Here is a 25,332-nt window from a genome sequence, read left to right as displayed (position 1 = left end):
CCCAGGAACTTCTGGTTGTGCCAGCTCCAGTTCTTGGATGGACCCCCACAACACACCAGCATAAAGCCTTATTTATGGCTTATTGCAGATGTTGATCCTACAGCTTGTGTTCATTTAGGCATTTGCATATATTTCTTTCTATGAACTGACCAAGGCAAATCAGTTACTGTAAGGTAATAACTTGAGTCCTTACACAGAGGAAGAATTAAGTTGGCAGTTGTTCAGATTTTCATATTTTACCCATTTATGTATCATGGGAAGTCATTTAAGTCTTTCAGTATGGGGAACAAATTGATACAGATCAAGGAGAAAGCTAATTTTCCAATTTTGGGCTTATTTTTCTGTTATAGGTATGACTATAGAAATTTGCTTCTGAAGGAAATTTAATATTCAGCAAATTTAATGCTGTCTTGCAGAAATTTTTTCTTTGTTGCTTTGGAAATACAAAGTCAGAGTTAGAAAAGGGGAAGTAAAGGAGAAATGAAGGAAAAATAATTCCCAAAATTACGGGGTTTAATTTTCTATCAGTATGTGTTCCTCGTGAGCCCTCATTTGGCCTTGGCAAAGTCTGAGAATTATTTATGGCTGAATTTCCAGCTATTGCTGTTTCAAAATGTTGTTGGGTAATTCCATATTATAATTTACTGCACCCCAAGATGGGCAGAGTAAATTTATTCTTCATACATTTCTTTCCAGAAAAACACATTAACTGAATGACTGGTAGAAATGATAGATATGTTTAGTCCCTGGTTTTTTTCAGGGCTTCAGTCTGAAGCTCATGAAGTTAAAGAAAAACCTTTTCTCTGGTGCCAGTCACATTTTACTTTTTTTTTTTTCCCCTAGATTTGCTTCACATTGTGTCTATTTTCTTTGTGATTATCTATTGTTTTATTAAAAGTTAATTTTAAAATTAAGGATAGGTCTGCTCTGAAAGATCACATATCACAGTTCCTCTGTTCATCTGTACTCAAGATGTGGTCACTATATCTCTATTAATTTAGGCCACAAATAATTTTTTCTGTAGTTCTGTTGCTTACATACACTGAAAATATGTCTACTTAATTTCTCCCTGCTGCACACAAGGTGAAATATTGTCTTTTTTTCTTTTGTAGTAATTAAGAGAACTAAAGGGAAAGTTCTTAAAATAACCTAGGAAATAATATGCAAATTTTTCTCTTCCTTTCTTGATTGTTTGTTGTTATTCTGACTGAGTGGTGGAATCTCTGTTGGATTAAGTAATCTATTCATGTCTTGTTCCCTTAGGTAATTCCTTTCTGATTAACATTTTCCAAAAACTTTAGGTTACTATACACGTATCGTGAATACATATATAGACAGAGAAAAAAAATCCAACCAACAAAAAGATAACAACATGCCCCCCCAAAACCATTCAACAAACTCACATTTCAGCAATTTCACTTGGGTGCCAAATTTTTACTGAGTGGTAATTGTAAGCTTCTGCCACTTAATGTTTCTCTGGTTTAGCATCTCTGTCATGTCACACCAGTTTAATATCCCCACAGAAATTTCCAGCTTCCCACAGTAAGACATGTGTAACCTCCTAGAGTAGCTTACACAGTGTATTTATTTACAGCCACGCACACTGCTAAGCAACTGCCCCTTGGAGATGCCACAGTCTTTTGCTTCCTTTCAACACTTCATAGTTTTACCTTCATTTTCAACACACTAGTTTGGAGTACACTTATCTGAGGTGGCTATGAGTGGAAGTCATAAGAGGATATGCCTGTACTATGCTGAAAAAAGGCAAGCTGACTGATCTGGAGCCTGAGCATCTTATGTGCCTGTAACAGGCTTGGCAACTCGTTTGTCTGAAATACTCCACCCAATTAGCAGGTGTTGATCCAATTCGGAAAGGCAGGGTGCAATCTGATTTCTCCAGGAGACAGGTGATTACTCCACCCAGATGGAAGAGATAGATGAGAGAGACTCCTTAGATCTAGGCTGTGGTTGCAACTTAAATTGCTGCTGGGCTTGGTGAGACTGCCTGAGCTGAAACCCAACACTAGTGTACATTTCTTTGCTAATAAAGCCTGCTCATATTGTGGGGGAAGTTTGCTCTGTAGAACAAAACAGTTTTTAAAAAAGTTAAGGTCAGAAAAGAACTGGCTTCTGCTTGACCTCAAGACTTCCCAATATTTTGAGTTATTTCTTAAGTACTCTTCTGTTCCTAGAAAAAATTATTTTGTGCTGTAGGAAATGCATACTACTGAAAAACAACAATTCAAAATAAAGGAACCTTGCTAGAACTCATGGAAAGGTTTAATATACAACAGTCATCTATGCCTGCAAAATCCAAAAACCCACTTGTTTGCTGGACTGCATCTGCAGAAGACTTTGGTTTGTCTTGTTAACTGTGCATTAACCAGATGAACAAAAATATGACATAGTCATTAAATCAGGTATTTTGTGCTGCAGCCTTTTTGTGGCATCCCTCTAGCTGTTCACATGTCTGGAAAATTTATTGTATGCATCTTCTGAATGAAGATTTCAGGGCTTGAAACATGTTTTGTTGTTTGAACATACTGAATGCAGAAAAAAAAAGTGGAAATTTAACTTCCAAAGATCACTAGGTCAAATGGTTAGTGCTAATGACAAAGATTTAGAGGTACAATGTGTCAAGGGAAGCATCTTCAAAGCATGGCTTCTAATGATTTCTTTAAATGGCTTCTGGATTAAGATTGTTTTCAGGACAGACCCCAGGGAATATCCCACCCAGCTCAGCTACCTCCATGCTTAGCCTCAGTGGTAAACCCTGGGCCAAATGACCAAATACCAGTAATGACCCAGATTTGCAAGTGGGTAGGTAGGCAGGCAGGGAGACATCTTGTGTTTTGCCCTCACTAGCACAAAGGCAGAACCAGAGAAGCTTTCCATCTGCTGTGCAAGTGTACTGACAGTACAACTGTTTGCTAATATGGCTTGCTGTTTTGTGGCTTGAAGGAATCAGGATATATTTGCACCTTTTTTTGCTGGCTTTTTAAAATCATCTGCTTTCTTGCCTTCTTTTTTCTTGTCTTGATGCTTTAATGGTTTAAATTCACGCAGACATCCTGCAACTTGAGTAAATTATACACTTTAAATATTCTCAAGAATTCTTGTCATATCAAAAAATCAGACAGGTAACAGGCATAATTTAATTGGAAAGATAACTGGAAGCATAGTAAGCTGTACTATGCAACCAAAAATTTCTTATCAACCCTTATCAGTCTGAAGTTTCACAGGGCATATCTTGTCAGCAGAGGAAAATTTAGGTATGAAACTAATCAATGGTTTCTGTGCAATGCTGGCAGTGGTCACCATGCCTAGGAATAGAGATCTTCAAAGGAGTCAGATCCCCCAAATCACAATACCATATAATCCTGTGATTCTGTAGATCCTGTAAATCACAATCCAGCATAAGGGCCACTGAATCTGGGGATCTGTCAGCTTTGAAAAATTAGGCATATTCTTGGTTTGTATTGGATTTGCATGTGTGTGTGTGATGAAATGCACACTGCTTGTAAGGCTTTGACAAATGCAGGATGTAACCACCAAGAAGTAAGGTAATAGAAACCCCTTTCTGTAACACAGACCCCAACACTTCAACTTGCTTCACTCAGCGCTGCAGACTAGCTTTTTCAGAGGTAAGACTATAAAACATTGATTCTGCTAATTGCAAGGTACAATGATGATAAAAAGGGGATGTAAATGATGGTATTGATCCCAGCTGCAAGGGGTACACAGTCATAAATCACAGTTTGCAAATGTTTCCACGCCAGCTGTCCTCCCCCACTCTAAAATCATGCACCTGCCTATACAGGTTCAGCTGGAAGGTTATCTCATGGAGTAGAGGTGCCAGGCAGGATTTCCCCACCCATTAGGGCCTGCACACAGCTTCCAGTACCTGGGGACTTTCCTGTTCCTGCCCATATTAACACAGTAGCTCTGCAGCACTGTTGCCAACCAGCCTACTCCAATAAAATAAAATTTTAAAAGACCATTTCATTTTAACAGGACCCAAAGAATTTGCTTTGTTCAGTGCTTATTCTGGGTCTGTTGAGGCAGACTCTGCACTTGGACCAATATTTTTCCAAATGTTACTGTAATAAAAAGAGGGACACAGCAATAATTTTTAAATAATGTTACTGCATTTTACGAAATCTTGCACCCAAACAGCAGGAGCTGTGAAAGCACACACGATGCAGAGCTCACCCCGAAGAGGCTTCCTCGCCCATGCTTACTGACATGCTGAAGTCTTTGCCGGGTCTAGCTGAGAATCCATCATCTGTGTACATGGCAATCACACATATATTTATTGCACTAACACTTCAGAAATATTTTCCTTGAAACAATGCTGCTCCATGCTGAAAAAGATATCTGCCAGTACTGACTGAACTGATGGCAGCCAGCAGTAGCCCACCAGAAAAAGAAAGAAGTTAAAAAGCTCCCTGATAAACCCGGAACATCTTTCAGCAGTGTGATAAATTTGAATGACAGCAGTAATATCAGGGATTACTTATTCTCCATGGATATCCCTGACCTCATCGCTTGAAAATTCAACTAATGGGACAGAAGAAGGAAAAAAAAAGTAAACATAATAATTAACCTCTTGCATGGGACTTCAAATGAAAGCTGTCCATCCATTTTGATTTAAGACACAAAACACGTGTTTATTTTGCTTGTCCAGCTGTTAGATGATAGTTCTAAATCCCTTTGTCCATCCGGTTTAGACAAAATCTTATGATATTTTAATCACTTGGCTATGTGGGAAGGCTGATATAAAGGAAGAATGCATTACTGAGTCTGATGCTTATCTGGATTAAATCAGCAGAAAACTGTTGAAGCTAATGATAATGTAAAGGATCATTTAGTCTTCTACTTACTGCCCTACATAATCTGGCCACTTGCATTTGCTGTAATATCGAAGAAGCAGTATGGACATCAATGTTGGTTTAAAAAAAATGAAACCACTTTCTTAAAATATGGAGAAACATCTGGATATTAGTTAGTCACAGGGACTTACCCTTCAACTTAAAAATATGTCATTAAAAACTCTTTGCTGCGTTAGTAATCCAGATCGAAGGACATAAGTTCCAGGCTTCTGGAGGAGAGATAATTACTGGAAACTCCTAAAACCCACCTAAATTCTGTTTTAATTTTCATACGTGGAGCAGATGTTTTGACAGATGGATGGACTTTATTTTTGTAACTGTCCGGGAAAAGTCTGTGTAACACAGCCTAATCAGTGTTACATATCTTTACTGTTTGTTTTTCAATCTTTCTGCATTTGGCTCTTGTTCTTTTGGTTGCAGACATTTTCTTTGTAATTTATTTTGTCAGGCTAATCTCTCTCTGCATAAGCCCTTCTATCAACTTGATATATAAATATTAGAAAATTCTTAAAAAATAAATCTGTCTGTTTGGTTTGTAAGTCAGATACATTGATCTTCATATAGTGGGTGCCCTTCTGGAAAATCTAATTAACACTTTATCTCCTCTTCAAGACAGGCCCTCTGCCCTTATAGCTGGTATATAATATTTGAAATTAAAATTTTGAGTTAAGACACCTGTCCAGACACACTGGACCTCTTTTACTTTAATTCACACTCTGAATGTGACAGTCTAATAATTTCTTAAGTTGTTCTACAAGTAGGACTTTAGTGTAGCAGAATGTGCAGCTGACTTGGTGCTGTGGCTGCGTTACCGTAGTATGATGCAAACTCTTTTAGCCACTTTCATTTCAATAAATCATTAGCGTGGAACTGAGGATCTGAACCCCACAACTTCCTCAGAATTGTCTAGAGGAAGTGTAAACATGTTCATTGTACGCGGAGTTCAATCCTTTTTCCCACTCAGGAATGCCCAGTGAATTTCTGGGGCGTGTTCCTTCCAGGTGGCCAAACGTACCTTTAACTTCCAGACCCGAGGTAGAATGGCTTCAACTGGATGCCCTGGTGCACTTATACACTAAACTAGCCCCAGGAAAGCCTGTAGGAGCTGCTTGGGCTTTGGTGAAGGTTATGGTCCACATTCCTTCAAACAGAGAAACAAACTGGGTTGTGCTCAAGGTTTGTGGTGACTGCTGCAGCTACTGCACGTCACCATTCCTTTGGCTATGCTTTGTAGGTTGGCAATTCTGCCATCACAACTGTTTGCAGACACAGATCCAGCAGTTGTATACATAAAAAAGTAGCTATCTAAAGAAGTTCTCTGTGTCAGAAGAGAGAGAGGAAGACCTTGCAGGCTGTGCTAGAAGGTCTCAGACATGATGTAGGGATTTAGTTGCTTGGATTTTCAGATAGAGGTACTTCTGTACAAGGCCAAAGGCAGAACCTAAAGCTCTTGTGGAAACCTTAGAGCATTTATTGAAATATAAATGAGGATTAATCCTCTCCAGGGGTAGGCAAGATAAATTAATGGGTATTTTGAGGACTGCAGTGACTCCCACGTGATGTACCTTGTTACAGTACCTAATTTTCCCTTTGAATATCTACTTCAATCAGTCTATGCCATATGCAAGCACTTATGCTTTCTGCTCTATGTATGTATATATAAACTCAAGCTTTAGGGCATAAACCAGTGGTTACCTTCATGTAGACAAGAAAAGTTTCCTAATATTAAACTATCCATTATAATGAAGATTATTAGGAGCAAGAATTTGTAATGATTCACTATGATGGTCCCAGTGCTCCTCTTCTTAAACGTTTATTTTCATAACCCATCCATGTAATACTTTCCTGCCTACAGAGATCTTTCAAACCTTGCATTCATTTTCATTCACATTATTAGGCTAAAAGTATTTAAACTCCCTCAACACCCTGCTCTCAAGTATGTAAAAAACCAATTTCCACCCAGAAAATATTTTTTTTTAAGTCTAATTTCTTTCTTCATCTGTTTTGCTTGACAAAGTACAATATCCAAAGGGTATGGATATGCCCAGAATATGTTCTCTTTAAACAACATCCCTTTCTTGGGGAAAGTAAAAATGGATACAAAAGCACTGGGCGCCGCACAAGCAGACACAGTGTTTAAATTCCCTGAGAATTTGTTCCTTACAGCTTCTGCCTCTGGGTTACCTCCTCTTCCTCTGGTGGATGCTTTCCCCTGTCTGCCGTATTTTCTGAGATACTACATGCCTTTTGTTGTCTTTGTCTCCCTTTCAGTGCCTTACACTCTGCAGTCATACAGTGAAATGCCTCGTCCTGCTGGCACAGACCTTCACACCAACAATATAGTGCTAGCCCGGGGGTCTGGAAGGGGAAGACTCTGCTGCCAAGTGGGACAAGCCCAGTTGGAGACACCCAAGTCATTCCAGGCCTCCAGCCAAGGGGACTGGGGAGTTGCTTTGTAGTCGAGTTGACGTAGCCACCAGTGTCGGCAGCAGCAGAGCTGCCTGCCAGGTTTCACGAGTGATGGTGCCTGGATGCCACTAAAGGAGTTGTCTTGTGAGGGCAGGAATGGGGAGACCGAGTGGGAATAGGAGTCAGTCACACAAGTCTTACATAGTGGCAGACCCAAACTGCATTCAGGGCACACACATTTTCCATGATACCTTCTTTGTCATACACATGTGCTGAGATTCAGAGTCTCTGCAAATTATTCTAAGCTGTTAAAGTTGGTTTATTACAGATTTGTGGGAAGCTATTTTGTCCCAGAGTCACATAAACCAGGAAAACCCAGTATTCACCATCCCAAAGCAAACTCTTGCTAAGTTCAGAATATAAAAGGACCAGGTACAACATTTCGACACATAATGGGGTACCTGTGCAGCTGCACTTGAGCACAATTAGACAAAGGAAGGAGTCTGAGATGGAAATCCGTGTGCCTGTTGGTATTGTTCCAGGGAGAATAGCATCGTCTCCCAGGCAGGGCAGAAACTTCACTTTGAACTTCCTGAGTTGACAAGGGCTTAAATCAGAACTGTAACTTTACTTTGATGTCATTTATTGTGGTTTAATACCCCTCTTTATTTATTTTTTTACTACCATGTAAAATATATAAAGAAACCTAATCTGGTAGAGCGGTGTATGAGAATTTACTGAATAGACCTTAATGGTTCCTTTATGCAGCTATAAAACAGAGGGGAGCTATAAGAGCAGTCTGAACTGGACTAGGAACCTTAAATGTTATATAAATTTATTTGTCATAGTCAAAGGTTTATTGCTGTAGGTATTTACCTTCCCCATTGTTTAACTAGGTTGTGTATTTCTCAGACAACTAATGTAAAAAACACCCTGTACAAGAGCTTGAAAGCAAGGATGAATAAGCTAAATCTGATTTTGGAAATACCTTGTACATTTGGAGTCACTTTACTGATATTTTCTCATTTACACTACTACCAATCCTCTGGATATTCAAATATGGCTATGATAGGGTTAATCCACCTTCTCCTATAGGCTGATCTGGAATAATTCAGTGAAGGTGGTGATAGAATTTTTCTTAATTTCATCTGCAAAAATCAAAGTAGACACCTGCCCCTAATCTAAGTAGGGTTTTTCCATCTCACTTTTAAAGCATTAGCTATCTAATACCTTCTTGCTGTATGTTACAGATAAGCAGCTGAACGATCTCAGTGGGTTGGAGAACGGTGTTAATAATGCCAAGGCTGTGTGTTCAGCCCCTGTCAGGGCCATTCACTGAGGAGTTGGACTTGATGATCCTTGTGGGTCCCTTCCAACTCAGAATATTCTGTGATTATGGGATTCTGAGTACATGTACAGTCACAGGTGGTGTGTTGCTGTAAATCAGAATAATTCCTCTGAAATCAGCACAATTAATTCACACTGGCTGTGGATCCAGCCCATCTACTCACAGCATCTTGTATGTGGCCACCAGCCTCTAACACTTCATGTTCTTCAGGTAGGTAGTTTTAAAACTTTAATGAAGGGTAGTAGTAGACCATAAAGACATTTTTAAAATCTGATACATTAAACCTGACAAGGCAAAGCACTGTCCTAGTGAAATTGTGTTGTGTTTATATCTGGCCAGATACAACTCTTAAGTGAGAAACTTCTAATTTATTTAATAATGCACACACATCATTGCTCAATTTTAAATTATGTGGAGTCAAAGTCAGATGCTCTATCTGAAACACAGAATATAAGAATTTAGGAAAGGATCTATTTCAGTTTTGTTAATGTGACATGAATTTGGGGTATTTGCCCATTTTACTCTTGTAAGCATTGAATTATTAATACACTTTCATAGGTTTTCCATATTTCTTTTATTTAAAGCAGCAAAGAACAACAACATTAATAAAAATATATAAGCATATTTTTTTTACAATTTATGCCAGGTATTTGCCTAGTACTCTACCATATGACAGTGGAAAGCAGTCTGTGGATAAACATAATAAATGTATGCACATGCTTATACTTGTGTGTGGGAAGAGTAAGAATGGACTAGAAATTGTGTGTGTTTTTATTAAGAAAGGTCAGAATGGAAAGAATTAAGAGTATCATCGATCTCTATTTCTTTCAATTTCCTGTTGGATTACCTTAACTATCTCTATGTTTTCCATTTCTGTTGAAAAGATAAGTTAACAGCAGTAATTCAGGGACGTAGTAAGATTCTGTATGCTTTTCTCTGGGTGCTCTTTTTAATACATTGCCATTTTCTGTTATGCAAATATACAATAAAATTGTAAGAGCTATGTCTTTCCAGTACAGTCCTTTGTGTGAGGCAGGGAATCAGTGTTTCATCTGTGTAAGTTCATTGCTTTTCCCTGTGGTGGCCTAAGGCATGCCTCAAATGGCACATGCATTTTCCTGGCAGAGCCTTTATTTTGTGTTCGGGAATATCTGGCTTAATTAGCAAGCAAGTTACAGAGAGGGAGGATGCCAGTCAAAGAGATTTCTGTGGGGGCAGTAGCTCAGGTGGTGTTTCCATGGGCCCTGGTCCACTTGGAAAGGTAGAGTTGAGCACTGTACCAAAAAAGTAATCAAATATGCAGAGAAAATTTTTTCTCATCTTAAACACAAACCTTAGTGGAAATATTTAATTTTTTTGTTGTCATTTTCCTTTTGTTTGAAATCCATTTTTTTCAATAGTGTCTGTAGACTGACTCACAGGCATTGACATATTTCTTTTCAATGTTAGACCTGATTGAAATAAAAATATTAAACAAATGGAAGAAGTTGTCCTCTTGGCTATCCATTTTAATTACATTAGTCATTAATGATGACAGTTTTGTTAACAGATAATAGATAGTGTTTGTACTAGGGATTGTTAGTGTTGCTATTAAGCTTTAATTTGCTGAGATTTAAAATAAGTCATGATGGATAATTTATTTAGGAAGAAAACATAAAGTCCAAGTCTTGCAAAGCTTACATTCTAGGGGTTGTCAATGATTGTATGGAAGTTTAACATATGTATTCATATGTGTAAGACTGGCCCCTAGACACAGACAGTGGGGGTGAGGCAGCAGTCATATGATTGTTAAAAATGTTGTATCAATGATTTGGTTTTCATCAACTCCTTCCATCTGGCCCATTTTTCTTCTAATTGTTACTTAATTGAATACAAGCAAACAGTTGGTCCATTTTTCTTCATTATTTCATTCTGACACATTTCTATAAATGGGTTTTGTCTTACAAACACAGCAATAGCATAAATTACAAAGATGAAGCATGTCTGAAACAAAAATTAGGACTTTTTTTCTGTAATCTTTTCTTTAGGGTTGGATGCTTTATTAAATAGCAACCAAAGATATTTAAATGAGAAATTAAATCAGGCTTTTTATTAAATGCTTAGCAGTAAACAATGTTATAAACAGCATGAAATGATCACACTTTACAAATCTGTTCATTCAGCCATATATCTCTAACACGGAAGAGCTCCCATTAGTCATAATCACTGAATTAACTCTATGAATAATTTTTATTTTCTCCTTTTCTTTGCAGAGAGAATGTGCTAATTTCATCAAGGTGCTTAAGGCTTACAACCAAACCCACCTGTACGCTTGTGGAACAGGGGCTTTTCATCCAGTCTGCACCTATATTGAAGTTGGAAGCCATCCTGAGGTAAACTATCTTAAAACAGTATTTTTCTCTTTCCTCTTTTTAATCTTTATTGGTGTTTACCCATGATCTCTTGCTGCCAAAATGCACTCTCACTAGTTTCTGTGGCTTGGGAAGCAAATCTGGTAAGAACTGCTCCTGAATCAGGTGCTGACGTGCTGATTGATAAATCACAGCAGAATCTCTAACTTTTCTCCCCTGCACAGCATCCGTTCCCCCAGGGGCTTAAATAAGTATAAGTAGGCCCAATCTACCGTGCTCATGAAGTTAAAAAGCACTCTTCTTTTTAATAGTTGGGACAGGTACCAGGTGTAAGAGGGGTAGTTCAACCACTGTGTTTATTCTGGGCCCAACACTGTCTTTAGTTTCCTGCCAGTCAGTACAGTCTGACACCACCTCAGCTTTCTCCCAGCTGAGAATTAAAATAGTGTCAGACCTTCATAAATCCCCCTTCTCAGATTTGTCCTAACACACAGTTAGGACAGTTTTTCGTATGTGACCTAGGTTTTGTTTCCTTAGTTTTTTGTGAAAAACAAATCACTCTCTTTTCACCCATTTCTTTAATCTCTTGTTGATTTTTGCTTAGTATTGCAGAATTCTTGCGGTAGTTCTTGTACCGTTTTGTCAGAGATCATCATAACTAAACAGATAAGCATGGTCTTCCCTGGTAAAAAGCAGACTCACTCACAGGAAGGCACTGGTTTTCCTGGCTGAAGATTTGACTAGAATGTCTCTATGCTGCCCTTCAATACTTTTTCTCTCCGGAACAGTCAATCTCTTATTTTTCTGTTAAGATGAGTATGTAATATAAGTTAGTCCCCTTTACTGTATTTTCTGTCTGGCTTACCTGAGTATTGCTCAATGGAGTGTTTCAGTTTAGCAGTCGACTCCTGATCTGCTTTCAGCATTTATGGGTATGTTTTACTAGTGAATCCATAATTGTGTTACTTGTAGCTTCTGTGATCTTCGAAAAAACAGCTCTTTCAAGTTACCTTATGCTTTTGCAATTCAGGTTTGCAGATTTCCTTGTAAATAAAAACATCATTGTTGAATGAATGAGGACTATTTCTTCTCATAGAAAAATTAACAGACCCTTTGAGTGTTGACTTCATAGGCTGGGAACTATTTTTCCCTATGAAAATGTCTTTTGATATTTGAAACATAAGTCTTTAAAATGTTCTAAGAACAAGGTTTTGAAGGGATAAGGGAGCTGCAGAGCAGAAAGGGTTTTGTTCATATTCTTTAATGCTTTATTACAATGCATTCTTGGCAATTAGTGATTGTCTCTTGACCACACACAGTATGTCATTGCTTACTGCATTAAACAGATTCTCTGCTTCCTGAGATCCATTTGGGAATTGGTAGACATATTAATTAACTCTAGTTCCGTAAGATGTGTGTCAATCAATCCTTGGCTATCTGCCAAGGGAATCTATCTGCGCAGAGATAGCTCGTATGAGGTCATTTAGTTCTACATTTGGCTGTTTTATTGCTGTACCATAAAACTAACACACACTTTATCAAGGATTTATAGAAATGATGATCAGGGATGAGAGGCCAGATCCAACCTTAGTTTAACATTCTGGGTTTTTAAAGTCTTGAATCAATGATGTATTTGGCCCTGGAGTGAAAGAGGAGGTTTGTTTTAGCTTTTTAGCAGTCCCTAACTATAAATAAAATCTAAATTCTTGGGGGACTACTTTTGTTCTTTGGGGTTTTTTTTTCATTTATGCAGTAAGGTTCTAAGTCCCCCTTAGCCTGAATCATTCTCATGACCCTTGGTTTCACCTTTGCAAATGAGGGAAATTAGGAGTATGTTTATCTGAATTGCCTTGGACACCATTGGCTTTTGTTTTCCTTTAGATAATTAAGCTATGAGTGAAATCATCTTCACCTGCCTTTCCAGTGGCACAAGTTTCTGTGTCCTCTGGAGAGTTGTGCAGGAGGGTTTATTGCTTTTTCAGGCCAAGTCTGCCCATGTGGAGAGAAAGTGAGGCAGGAAGGAGGCAGTGTACCCACCTCTTCTTGAGCTTTGCCAAATTTAACAGTCAGCCTGGGTTCTGTCTCTTTAAAGGGTGAAAATCAGATTAATAAATTAATTTATTAGGTTTACAATGAAAAATATTTTGTCCCTTCTCTCAGCTAGAGCCTGCTCCTTCCTTTCCCATACTACCTAGCCAGGCATTTCAGATGTGCTTCTCCTCTGGGAGCTGAGGAAGAGGAGGGTGCTTGATTGACAGTAGCTATTAGAGACACCATGAATGAGGGGGATCCAATATTAACCCCTGCACCCCTGCACACTGCATCTGTGAGAGCCAGATGGTTTATGTTCTCATGTCGGACAGCAGCACTGGATGTCAAAGGGCCATTGCTTCTGTACCATGTAGAGTTTATACCTCCCTAGCATACTATAAAAGGTAAAAGTATAAGCAAAGACAAGCAGTTGATTATGAGTTGAAAACTGACATCTAAGACACTTCCTGAAGATTTCTTTTCTGCCACAACACTTGTGGAAAATTAACTGACTTCACCATCTGCTTATTTCTTTTTCAAGCACTTACAAAGGTAAATGTGAACTGATTAGGGGAATAGTCAGGGAATGTTCCTACTCTCTAGTACGACTGCTTGTTTGTCTGAGCTTGGAATGTAACCCACCTGCCTGAATCCAGTGGAGAAGAGGAAATCAGTGTGTGCCAAACTGAAGAGGGTAGAGAAGTAAAATTTAAAGAAAAGAGTGGCAAGTGATAGAGGAGACTCTGGAAGCAATTGGAGTAGGCTGCAGGAGGCTGGAATATGGTACAGTTTTTATGACTGGGGAAAGGAAGTAAATTACTTTGTGTGACAGTCATAAAGTAATGGGAATATGAATTGTTATATCTGTTGAATATCTCTTTGATATGAAGCAGTGTATCACAGCCCCATTCCATACCTGAAGAAAATAATTTCTGGTGATGGAACTAGGCAGGTTTAATTGAGTCTGATGAAGTACAGTATAAGAAGTAATAATAAAAAGCTAAAAGGATATGAACAGCATGCTGTGCATCTGATTAAAAATGATGTGTGTGAATGTATACAACCTAGTATGTTGTGAATTACACCGCAGTCTGAGGAGTAAAGCAGACTAATCTTCGCTTAAATCCATTCCAGATGTGTAAGTGAATAACCACAGTATTTAGAGGGAAGAATAAAGTTAATGTTTCAATAGTCTTTAAGCACGTAAGCCATGAGGAAGCAGGAAAGAACATATTTAGAGAGAATGTAGTATGTGGATATGCAGAAAATACCTGAGGGCAGCCAAATTTAAAGCTTGATATCATCCATTTTATGTGCATGAGTTTAGGGGAGATGACCTAACACAGAAACCTACACAAACTTCAGGGATCTGGGGTTAGGCAATATATAGCATTCTGTCCTCATAATGCAATACAACACAAGAAACCAATTACCAGACAAAACAAGAAAGTGATTAGTACAGCTGTGTTTTGCACCCACTGACTTCTGAGGAAACTGGGCTGGATGTGTAGGAATGTTTTACTTAATGGTTGCAAAATTACAGAAGTCAGATCTGTGCATGAAAGGAACAAATCCAACTGCAGGGAGACACAGAGGTGCATTAAACCCCCTAGAAATTCACAACAGGATGCAGAATGCACCTGCCTGTGCATGCCTGAGCAGGGGGAAGGAGCCCTGCTCCCTTTCCCCGGGGCTCCCTTTGGGGTAGTTTGAGTGAATCAGCCGGGAACAGTCCTGTTTCAGTAAGAACAGGATTTTCCATTTACTTAACCCTTACACACAGGTGGAGGTGTAGAGAATGCCCTATAGTACCTTTTTTATTTTTTTTTTAATGCTCAGACAGTCATTGCAAGAGCTTTACAAAATTGTTTGCCAGATCTTCAGCAGGAATACATTAGGGTTTCTTCAGCAGAGGTAAATCAATAGGTGCTGTCTGAAGAACTAACCCAGCTTCTTTTTTTGTCTCCTAATTCCAAATTTCTTGTCATTGTCCAACAGATTAAAACTAATTTTAAACTGCGTGAACTTAAAAGATCTGGGATCACTTTACTTGCAGGTTATTTCTCAATCAATAAAGAAGGTTTAAATTCAGTTTAGATTTATGATGTACATAAAACATTAAGTTATTGCATATGAAGTTATATAATGCTACCACCTGTAACATATTTTCTTTTTCCGGACTCTGTGTATTTTAAAAATCTTTGGTTGAACTCATAAAATTTTGCTGAAATATACTTTCCACTCTTTTTTATCCCTTCTTTACTTCATATTAGAAGAGGTTCAGAGTGCATTTCTTAAGTAATGGACATCCTGTTCTGACACATTTATGCACCTCTCTTGTTGTCTCTCTGTGTATATTATATATATATATATATGGTGATGGAAGAGCATTTTTTTCCTAAAAGAATGACTTTGAAGAAACACATTAATTGAAGGATCAATGCTACTGCTGGTACTACACATGTTGCATTTTTCTAATGTAAAAATTCAGGATGAAACATTGATTTCAGTAGTAGTAGATGTGGCATAAACTAGCCTAACTTCATTGAAGACAGCAGACCTGTGTCAATTTACATCAGTCAAGATTCTGAGCTGTGGTTTTTAAGTGAAACATTAGAGCAAATGATTTTTTAGATTAAAAATCACCTGAGGCTAGTTTTCTTTCCATCTAATTAACTATACCTTCATATGGTATTTATATGCTTATATAGAGAAAATGTGAAGGAAAAGGACACTGTTAAAGGATTACTCTAATTTTTGATGGAACTGCTACGTGTGACATACTCATTCTAAACATCACTATAATCACAGAGAAATGCCATCAAAAGATCTAGTTTATAGACTGCAATAACCTTCTTTAGTTCACAGGTGCTTTAACTTTTCAAACTTCCAGATACCCTGTTACTATAGTACAGGAAAATAAAACTGAAGAGCCAGAACTCTAGCTCAGGAGCAGTGTAAGTACCTTTTAGAGCACTTCTTTCCATTGCATGAGTAGTTTTACCATGGAGAAATAGAAAACATCTCTAAGATGTTCGAAGACTGATGTACTTGACCTTGCGTCATAAAAAGCTGAGCAGTGATTTCTGCCATACAGGGAAATCCCAGGCACTAGAATATTTTGCTGTATTAATGTTCTTGTCTGTGGAAGATGGCAGGTAACAGGATTGTCAGTGCTAGGCACCCATCTGTTCAGGCACCTCACAGGATCAGTGGCTGAAATCACAAAACAAAGGGGCTTGAGTCCTCTGGAGGTGATGAGTCTGTAAACCATCACTTCTGCTGCTCCACATGACATTGATTTCCAGTCCCTTAGGCTACCCTGTGTAAAAATACTTCACACAAAACCAGGCTTTTCACACGTGTACAATTTACCTTCACTTGTTAAAAAAGAATAAATCTTGTCATAGCTATCACCTTCTTAGCATATTATTTAAGTGTATGGTTTTCTGTAAAGTTATATGTAGCTATATATAGCATTTAATTATTTTTCCAAGCCATAATTCATTATGGCATTGTTTGGGAAGGGATGTGATATGGGAACTTTTAGACGACCCAAATACAACATTTACAAGAGGAGTAGAGGGAAATGGGAGAGAACATGACAGTCCTTTCTCATATGACAATCTAAGTGAATCAGTTGTTCTGGTAAGGTCTGACAAGTATTTCAGTAAGGAAACCAGGATGTGCTGTTGGAAGCTCTACACATTTTTAAGCACTGTCAGGCAGAAGTACACATTTCTTATAGGTTGAGTGCCACGTCCCAAATAGCACCTCCTGTTATGTTGTATTATCATGTGATAAAATTACAGAAGTAGAAGGTCACCATAAAGAAGTAACTTGATTCCCATTTAAAAGAGTTTTTGAGAAACTCCATAAACCCCTTTGTAAACAAATATTAATCAGGTTCATGGTTAAATGCTGTTATTTATGAAGGCCTGTCTTTGAATACACTGCAGATCTCCTTTGACTTTAGCTGTATTTGGAACACTTGCTTCGCTAAAGCAGAAGTTAAACCAGGAAAACTCAGATTTTTCAAAACTTCATCCTGTCATCCGCAAGCAAAATATATTTCCAATAAACATTTATTTCCAGAGCAGATCCTTTAAAGTAGGACTATTAGGCTTTATGTGATAACTTAGCTGTCAGAATAGTTTAATTTATGAGGTAAACTTCTCTCAACTGAATAGCACACATGGCAGCAATGGCTGACATCTTTCCTACCCCTCACTGTTGGGAAAGTCTACACAGCTGCAGTGGATATTTCATCCTCAGCAAAGTGGGACACTAAAACCAAAAATTTTGATTTTTTTTTTTCCAAGTACCTTATTTTATCAAGATAAGAATCTACTTCTGAATAAAAATTATAATGCATACTAAACTGTTAATGTAAAACACACAATAAAAGTATGATAAATTAAATATGTAGGTAGTCTTTGTTATCCTGGTATATTCAATTAAGGAGGATGTGCCTTTATGACAGCTGAATGCTTGACAATTAGGTGATCCATTTGACCTTCCATTTACCAATGTAAAAGTGTATTTGTAAGGATAGGCCTATTCCAAATCATAAGTATGCAGAGGATGTGGCTCAGTATCTTAAAATTCAGATGTGGTACAAATACCATTTTTGGAGGGAAAGTACTTAGCAAAGTGGTCATGCTTTAATCACTGACAGGAAATACGAACATTGTAGGTTTTGAGCTGTCATTTAGTGCATCCAGTCCTGTCCTTGCATATTTCATAATTACACCTAAGCAATTTGGAATATATTTATGTCTGAAGTGACAAAGTCAGTAATTATGTCTGAGGCTCACTCTGAGATTTACAAGTTGAACATTTACATGCAGGAAATAAAATCATGTTTTAAACTAACACAAGTGAAAATAGTGTAGTGGCTATTTTATTTCTTCACCTTTATTCCTCAGACTACATGGTTGAGGGTAGAATGGAAGCACAGTTCTTTAGTAAGTCATACTGAGTGGAGGTATAAGATATGATGAGAAACAGAACAAAGACATGGAATTTACAACTGCAAGGGCCATTTGTTGCACAGCAGAAACCACTAATGAAACCCTAATCACTATTCAAGTCTGATCATTTCAGCTATTCAGCAACTAACTTTTGTTTGGGACTTGATAAATATATCCAAATTGCTATGGCAGACCTCCCAGTTCATTCTTAAGAAACCAAGCCACACAAAACCAAACTGAAAAACAAACTCCAGAACCATATTAATTTAATATTACTTTATACAGATCTTTTAAAGAAAATGTAAGTGGAAGTCATTCTGCAGGTGATGGTCCAGCACGCTGCAGTTTGGTTTTAAATGAAACAAATAAAACCCTGAGATGAAGGAGAACTAGTAAGGAAATGGTCTGGAGACAGCATCAGTGTTTCCGTGGATCTGGTCTGATCTCTACAGGTATGCAGTGGCACAAAAGGAAGCTTGGTACTAGCAAGATACTGCATCTTGTCCTGTACTGTTGGAGAAAAACAACTCTAACAAAATAATTGTTAACACAGAAATTTTTTTAGGTTTTCCCAATGCAAAAAGGGTCCAGTGTGAGTAATAGTGTCAAATTTGAACCCCCAGTCTCCTAATGAGAGGAATCTATGCACTAGCATGCTTCCATGGAGATAACTGAGGAGGCCATTGTTCCCTCACCGTACATGGCTTTCTTCCTTGGTGGCTGAGAACTGCTGGTTGATTACAGTGGAGAGCTGTACACAGTGTGCCACAGCTGAATGGCTTCCATGAATAAGAAACCAAAGCCAGTCGACATGTTCATTAGGTTCAAAGAAATAAGTCTCAGAACTGTGGGAAAACTTTTGTTTATGTTGCTGGAGGGGAGAAAAAAAGACTGAGATAGAGAAAGACCTCCATGGAAGTAAATTTGCAGAATGGAGCGTGCACATGTGCACACGCAGAACCACTGGGTGGACTTTCACTTATACCACATGTGATGTCTTGATTTGTGAGCCCATGTCTTAAAACCACGGGTAACTTTGAATATGCTCAGAGAATGAGTGATTCAAGTTAAAGACCCTCCTAGGGCCTGGGTTTAATTAATTGATTTAAAGTATGGGGTGTTTTTTCCTACAACTAGTTGTCTTCAGTGCAGTTCCCTATGACTTACACTGGGGTAGCTAAAAACTGAGGTACACTCTTCATTTTCATAGTCACAGAAAAAAACCACATTAATTTCTAGCATGGTTAGAAGGATGATTCAGAGTTTTGTGACTACTTTAAGGAAATTAAATTTAGCAATGACTACCAGAGGAGCTGAAAATACACCCACTGTTTGCATTTGGATATTCATTATTTCTCCTATCAGTTAAAGGATGTTATGATGAATTATTTATTCCTGTAATGTAAGTATTCCCACTGACACATGGTTACCTTACTTTACCATGAGATGATACAGTTTTCCTAATTCATTACAGACATAGATTGTACTTTTAAGAGGTATGGCAGTCACATTAAGATGTCGATCCAATTTCCTGGGTGGGAATATTATGTTGGCTCATCAACAGAGCCCATAATGTTTTTAGTAACACAGAAGTTCAGCATTTGCCTCTTGTTAGAGTAACAATTGAAAACATTAACCCAACTTCACAGTCATGCAACATATGCAAAATTTCATTCACACACCTCTTGAAACAAAAGAAAAGTATGGCTAAATCCTTTGATCTCTCGACCAACATGGGGGAGAAAAAAATAAAATAACAAACCACCATCTGTTGGGAAACCAATGTAATAAAAACAGTGGAAAGCCAGCTTATAGTATAGACTGACTTAATTGAGGAAATGACTTATAAATAGAATTTTTTCTTGATTTAGAGGCACAGGAGGAAACAAAACTGAAAGAAGGAGTTACTGAGCTCAGGTTTGGATAGATCAGAATCAAAGCAGCATTATTCATTGTGGGATTTGCTTCACAAGGCTCCAGTTGACAGGGGCTGCTAAACTCATGAAGAAGAATCGTAAATGTGATGTCTGCCACTGAAGGAAGTGACTGCACTGTGTTTGTAGCTCAGTACCAACATCTTGTCAAATAATCTTTAAACAGCCAAGGTCACAATGCAGCAGGTTTTAGCTGTGGGTGATGCTCCACATACAGACCGCAGTGCTGAACAGCACAGTGAAATGCTGAACAGCAGACTAGCCAGTTATATTATACACTCAGACACGAGAAACTAACAAAGGTCTTATTGGTGAACTAACTTCACTCGTCTTTGCCTAAAATTTTATGGTAGCTGGGATGCCATGAAGTGCCTTTCAGGCCTGTTTTAAAGGCTGTAGGATATGTTTTAACTCTCAGAGACATGTGAGTCTGCAAACACTGCCTTTTCCCATGCTTTCAGACCAACCTAATATTTACAGTTTCTGCATGTTCACATTGTATGAGTTTAATGGTACGCTGGCATGGTGACTGGCCTCCAGTTAGTCCCAGGAAGGGCCCAGGGCGGCTGTGTATGGCCATGGCACAGGCAACTCAGCAGTGATGGAGAGGTTTATGCCTGATCTTCTCAAAACCTCTTCCTGATGTTGCTTCTGACAACAAGACTCTAACTGATTCAGAATTCCCAGAAAAAGGGGAATTCCTCTAAAGGAAAAAATGAGAACACTCATGGATTTAAAAGCTTTCAAACAGATTCAGGAAAGAAAAAAATCACTTTCTACAATGGAAGGCCTCCTTGGTGTCCTTTCAAGCTCCTTAGACATCTCTTTCTTTCATCAGGAGCTGCAGTTGGCATGACAAAAATGGCTTCTCCACAATCATTAAATCTTACCTCTTCTTTAATAAAAAGAAAAGCAACTACAGGTGAAGCTGCTATTTCTGTGAATAAACAGCAGGACACAGGTATTTCCAGCAGTTGCCTGGTGGAACAGGAAATAATTGTTCTCCTCCTGCTATCTTTACCATCCTCACTTTATGTACGGACACATATTTATTTAAAATAAGCTTTCATAATACTTTCCAGATGCTTCCTTACCTTTAAAAGATTTTGAAACTGAGTCTCTTCTCTACCCTGTTGTACAAGGACTGTCTTAAATTTGTTACCATCTAAATTAATTCAAATCATAAAATTCCACTATTCCACAGTTCAGTAAGAAAACAATACTTACTTGACTAGTAATTAGTACTTTGCTTCCTAAGGAAAAAATTTACTGAGTCATGTAAGAAAGTTAATAAGAATTAATCCCATATATGCCAGACACACAGAGAAGATGGCTGGAAGTTGAAGCATCTCTGCAAAACAAGAGCAGATAGAATTTACCCAAAGTACACTTTGTAACTTTGCTAAATACCTTTAAAAAGTATAAAGAATATGTTTCTTTGCCAGTATACATACAACCTTTCACCTTTTTGCATCCCATGTTTTGCTGGCATAAGATGACGCAAATAAAGTAACAGTCAGTTATTTCAAGATCTTAAAAGTTTTACAAGAGAAAAAATCCTTCATCCTTCTTTAAACAATACTTTTGTGTGAGTAGAGACCAGGTACAGGAATGTATGCTTGATTGCTGCAATAGTACCTGTCAGCAGGAAGAAAATACAGTTAAAGGAAGAGGTCGTGGCTTAGACAGGCTCTGTATTTTGTGCACGGAAGGAACATGGGACTGTGCGTAGAATTATCTAAAAATAGCACATACAAAAGCAGTGTATAGGCAGAAATAGTCACCTCCCTTATGCATTAGTCCATATATCTTCTGCCATGAAGAGTTAATCAATTTACTGCTGAAATGCTGTGGGAGATTAGGAACACTACTGAAGCAGGCAGTGTTTTCAATATTTGTGCTTACCCCGTATGCCTACAAGCTCGTGTGATGCTGGAAATCAGACTAAGTGATTGCAGCAACTCTTTCTGTTCTCAAAATCTAAGAATAAATCCACTGGAAGTCACTTAGGAAAAAAAAAAAAATAGTTTACTCTTCAATTCATGCGGGGTTCCAGCTTGCATAGCTTGTAACAACTTGTTTTCTGTTTATGGCACTTGGTAAGTCTGGAAGTGTGTCGGCTCCTCTTTGAGCCCCCGATAAGCCATACAGAATCTCTGCATCTTCCCTCAAATACGGGTCCTGTGAGGGAGGTGTTCTGTGCCCCTCTGTTCCTGCCATCATCTCTCCCTCGTTCATGTAAGAAAAATAATTTAATGAGTATGACTTGACTCAGATGAAATACATGCCTCTGAGTTGTTCATGCCTCTGTGGACTTGGAGTAAATTAGTTATTTTCTAAGTAACTCACTTCATTGGAAAAGGGTGAGTAACTTTCCAACATTTCTTGGGAACTCAAGGAAAGACCAGCTAATACCTGCTTTTTCTTTCTCTTCAGCTTCTGTGTTATTCACTGTAGACAATTCACATATGGTTATTTATATTTTTTTTTCCCTGAAGAAAGCTTTGTTTTTAAAAATATTTTTTCTGTAGCTCAGTGAGTCAGAAAATAACATGAGAAACATTTGGATGAAAAAACCAGTCACCATTGGAAAACTTAGCTAAAAAGAAGTATTGTGCAGAATAAATAAATGCTATCAGATGAATTCACGCCTATTAGAATTGGTGATGACTTGCTATGTCATCTAATCTATTTTAATTTGTGTACATTTGCAGTCATCTACAAGTCTGGACTGTCTTCTCACCTGTAGTGATATAAATCACAACTAGTGATTCTTGCAGTGCAGCATTAATTTGCATTTTAATTATTTCAGCTTCAAATGTTGCACTGCTGATCGGAATTGTACACACTGTCCATCCCTAAGCAACTCTTTTCCTATTTAGTGTTCATATCAGAACTGTCATACAACTTCTCTCTTGTATGATTGCATATAGTTTAGTTAAGAAATGCTTCCCGATTTATGAAAATCTATGGATTCCTCCAAGATGCAACATGGTCACACTCAGAGAGATATATTAATAAATGTTTACAAGTACCTAATCAGATGAGAACACAATACTCTCCATTAATGAAATATGATCCATAATGAATCTTGCATGGGAGTGCTAATAACTACCTTTAGGTTAAAGTGCTCAGATGTCACAGTATAACAATTTCTGTCTTAGATGTGTATCATTATGGCAAGTAATTAAAGGTTACTTAGCTGTTAAATGGTTACCTTGGAGGAATCCTTCAGTAATGTGGCTTCAAACATTCCTTCACAATGAAATAAGTAAATTAAATATCAGCCTTGTAGTAATTATTTTATGTGCAGAATATCGGGTATATAAATGTATTATATAATTGGTCAGAGGACTTGAAGATATATCCATTTGCTATTAAGCATAAAACAACGTTGGTTGTTCTTATATGTAGAATAAAGCTGATTCATGTTAAAAAGAACAGTGACAAGACTGATGAAGAGAAATGGAATGTCAGAATTATCACAGTGATATTCCATGTGCTGCATCAGTGCAAAGCTCAACACTGATGAGAGAAGTATTAAAATTCACTTGGTCTTTTTCACACCTCTGCTGCTACATAGAGTTAAAACCTGGTACCAAATGACTGGGGTTTTGCTAACAGCTCAGGCTGACTCATCACAAGGATGCTTTCAGGGATTACTAAGTTGCTGCCTTCTTCTGTATTTAATATAAACCACACCAGGAAAGTTGAGCAAGCAGTTTGATGTGGATATAAACATTTTTTGTCACCTCTTAAAGTAGAAATATGACATGGGCAACACCAGTGACAGATTTTGACTAACAAAATAATTTCCTAGCATTATGTAAACTGGCAGTGACAAATACAAATAAAGCAGTACATTCCGCTTTTTTATTCTTTGTTTAAAGAGCAACATTCCACTAGATAAACAGATCCTTCATCTGAGAGCTTTTCATATGCAAGCAAGAAGATGAAAAAATCAGATCTCTGCTGTCCTCCTGAAACACTGGCTTTGCTTCAGGCAATGACATTATTAACATACCTTAAGTCTACTCTTTAAATGTTTTTCCTAATTTTGTCATCTGATGAAACAGAAAAGAAATTAAAAAAAAGAAATGTGCTTTATGCTGCAGAAAACTTTACTCACAACACAGTTAGGAAAGTATTAGCAGAAGAAAAGGAAACATGAAGAATTCATGATAGAAATTGGTTTTTTTTTCATGTTCTGGTATGTTTTTTTATGCCAGTGAGATAATTAACAGTGGTGGCACCTTCTTATCAGTGATATGGAAAATGGCTGCACATTTTGGTTGAGGATGAATATGGTGTTACTTAGTTCTCAGGCTTCTGCCCAGGGCAAGTTGTTTGGCCTTAATTGGTTTTGCTCTCTGCAATTTAGATTTCTTAAAAGTTGGAGCTTCAGTAATTGTCGTGTGAAAATGGTCCTGTGTCCCTGGGCCAAAAGGAGTCCCCAGAGAAGGTAACTAGAAGTGGTAAAAATATCTGTCCACCAGATAATCTTTACATGCTCCTCTGCACACTTATGGGCCAAGCCTACATGAAGTTATCATATGTAGGAGTGAAAAAAAAGTCTTAATACTTGGATTCTCATAGAATTGGTCAGTTCTCTGTCCTACAGCTTCTCAGATAATACAGATTTTTGCCTCTTAGGCACAGTAAAAATACACTGATTGATTCAGCCTGATTCCAAACCTGGAGACAGTTTTTGAAGGGGGATTAGAAAACCAACAGTGTAAGAGAGGAGGGGCATTAGAAAACAAACAGTGTAAGAGAGGAAGATTATCTTCCAGTGAGTTCTTTTGCCCTGAGGTATGAGTTGTTTTTTGTTTGTTTTTTTTTTAATTATGAACCAGTAAATGTGTAATCAGAAAAACAAATGGCACTGATTTCCTTTTCAAAGCAGCCACTCTCTGATCATTTCATCCTATACTTCCAGATTGTTTGAAGTATGGAACCAGCATAAAACCTGAAAGCATTTGCCATTTGTATAAGTCAACATTACTCTGTGTAGCCAGTGTTTATTTACAAGCTTGCAAAGGGTTTCATAAGGGATATTCATGCACCTACAATACAAACCATGTGTCAAACAGCAGAAAACTGCAGAGCAATAGCACTGTTGTTTTTTTCCCTTTACTTGATCCAAGTTTCATTTTCTGTTCGGCTTCAATGGTCATGAAGGTGGTATAACAACAATAGTCATGGTGGCATATTTAATTTAATTATAGCTGTTTGAGGTGCTTAACTTCATTTACTCTCTCTGAATAACAATTTATTTTATTCTGTTTTAACAAATCTTTTTGTTTATGCATTTCATCATCTTTTGTTACAAGAAACAGGGATCTCATTTCATTATTTAAGTGTGGGAGTAATGAAAAAGTAAGTCTTCATCAG

At 37.8% G+C, this 25,332-nt stretch overlaps 1 protein-coding gene across 1 annotated transcript in view; it reads left to right on the top strand.

Annotated features, from left to right (window-relative positions):
* The window catches only part of SEMA3A (semaphorin 3A), a gene marked incomplete at its 3' end in the record, with an annotated part of 162,360 nt that overhangs the window by 56,397 nt on the left and 80,631 nt on the right, over positions 1 to 25,332 (top strand). Inside the window, exon 4 of the mRNA XM_082280615.1 lies at positions 10,902 to 11,021. Coding sequence (XP_082136741.1) covers positions 10,902 to 11,021 — 120 coding nt within the window. The remainder of the gene's footprint in view (positions 1 to 10,901; positions 11,022 to 25,332) is intronic.

The sequence above is a fragment of the Coloeus monedula genome (genome assembly GCF_965178545.1).
Source record: "Coloeus monedula genome assembly, chromosome: 4".
Classification (NCBI taxonomy): Eukaryota; Metazoa; Chordata; class Aves; order Passeriformes; family Corvidae; genus Coloeus; species Coloeus monedula.
Note: the sequence above shows the minus strand (reverse complement) of the source record. Positions and strands in the feature narration are given on the sequence as shown.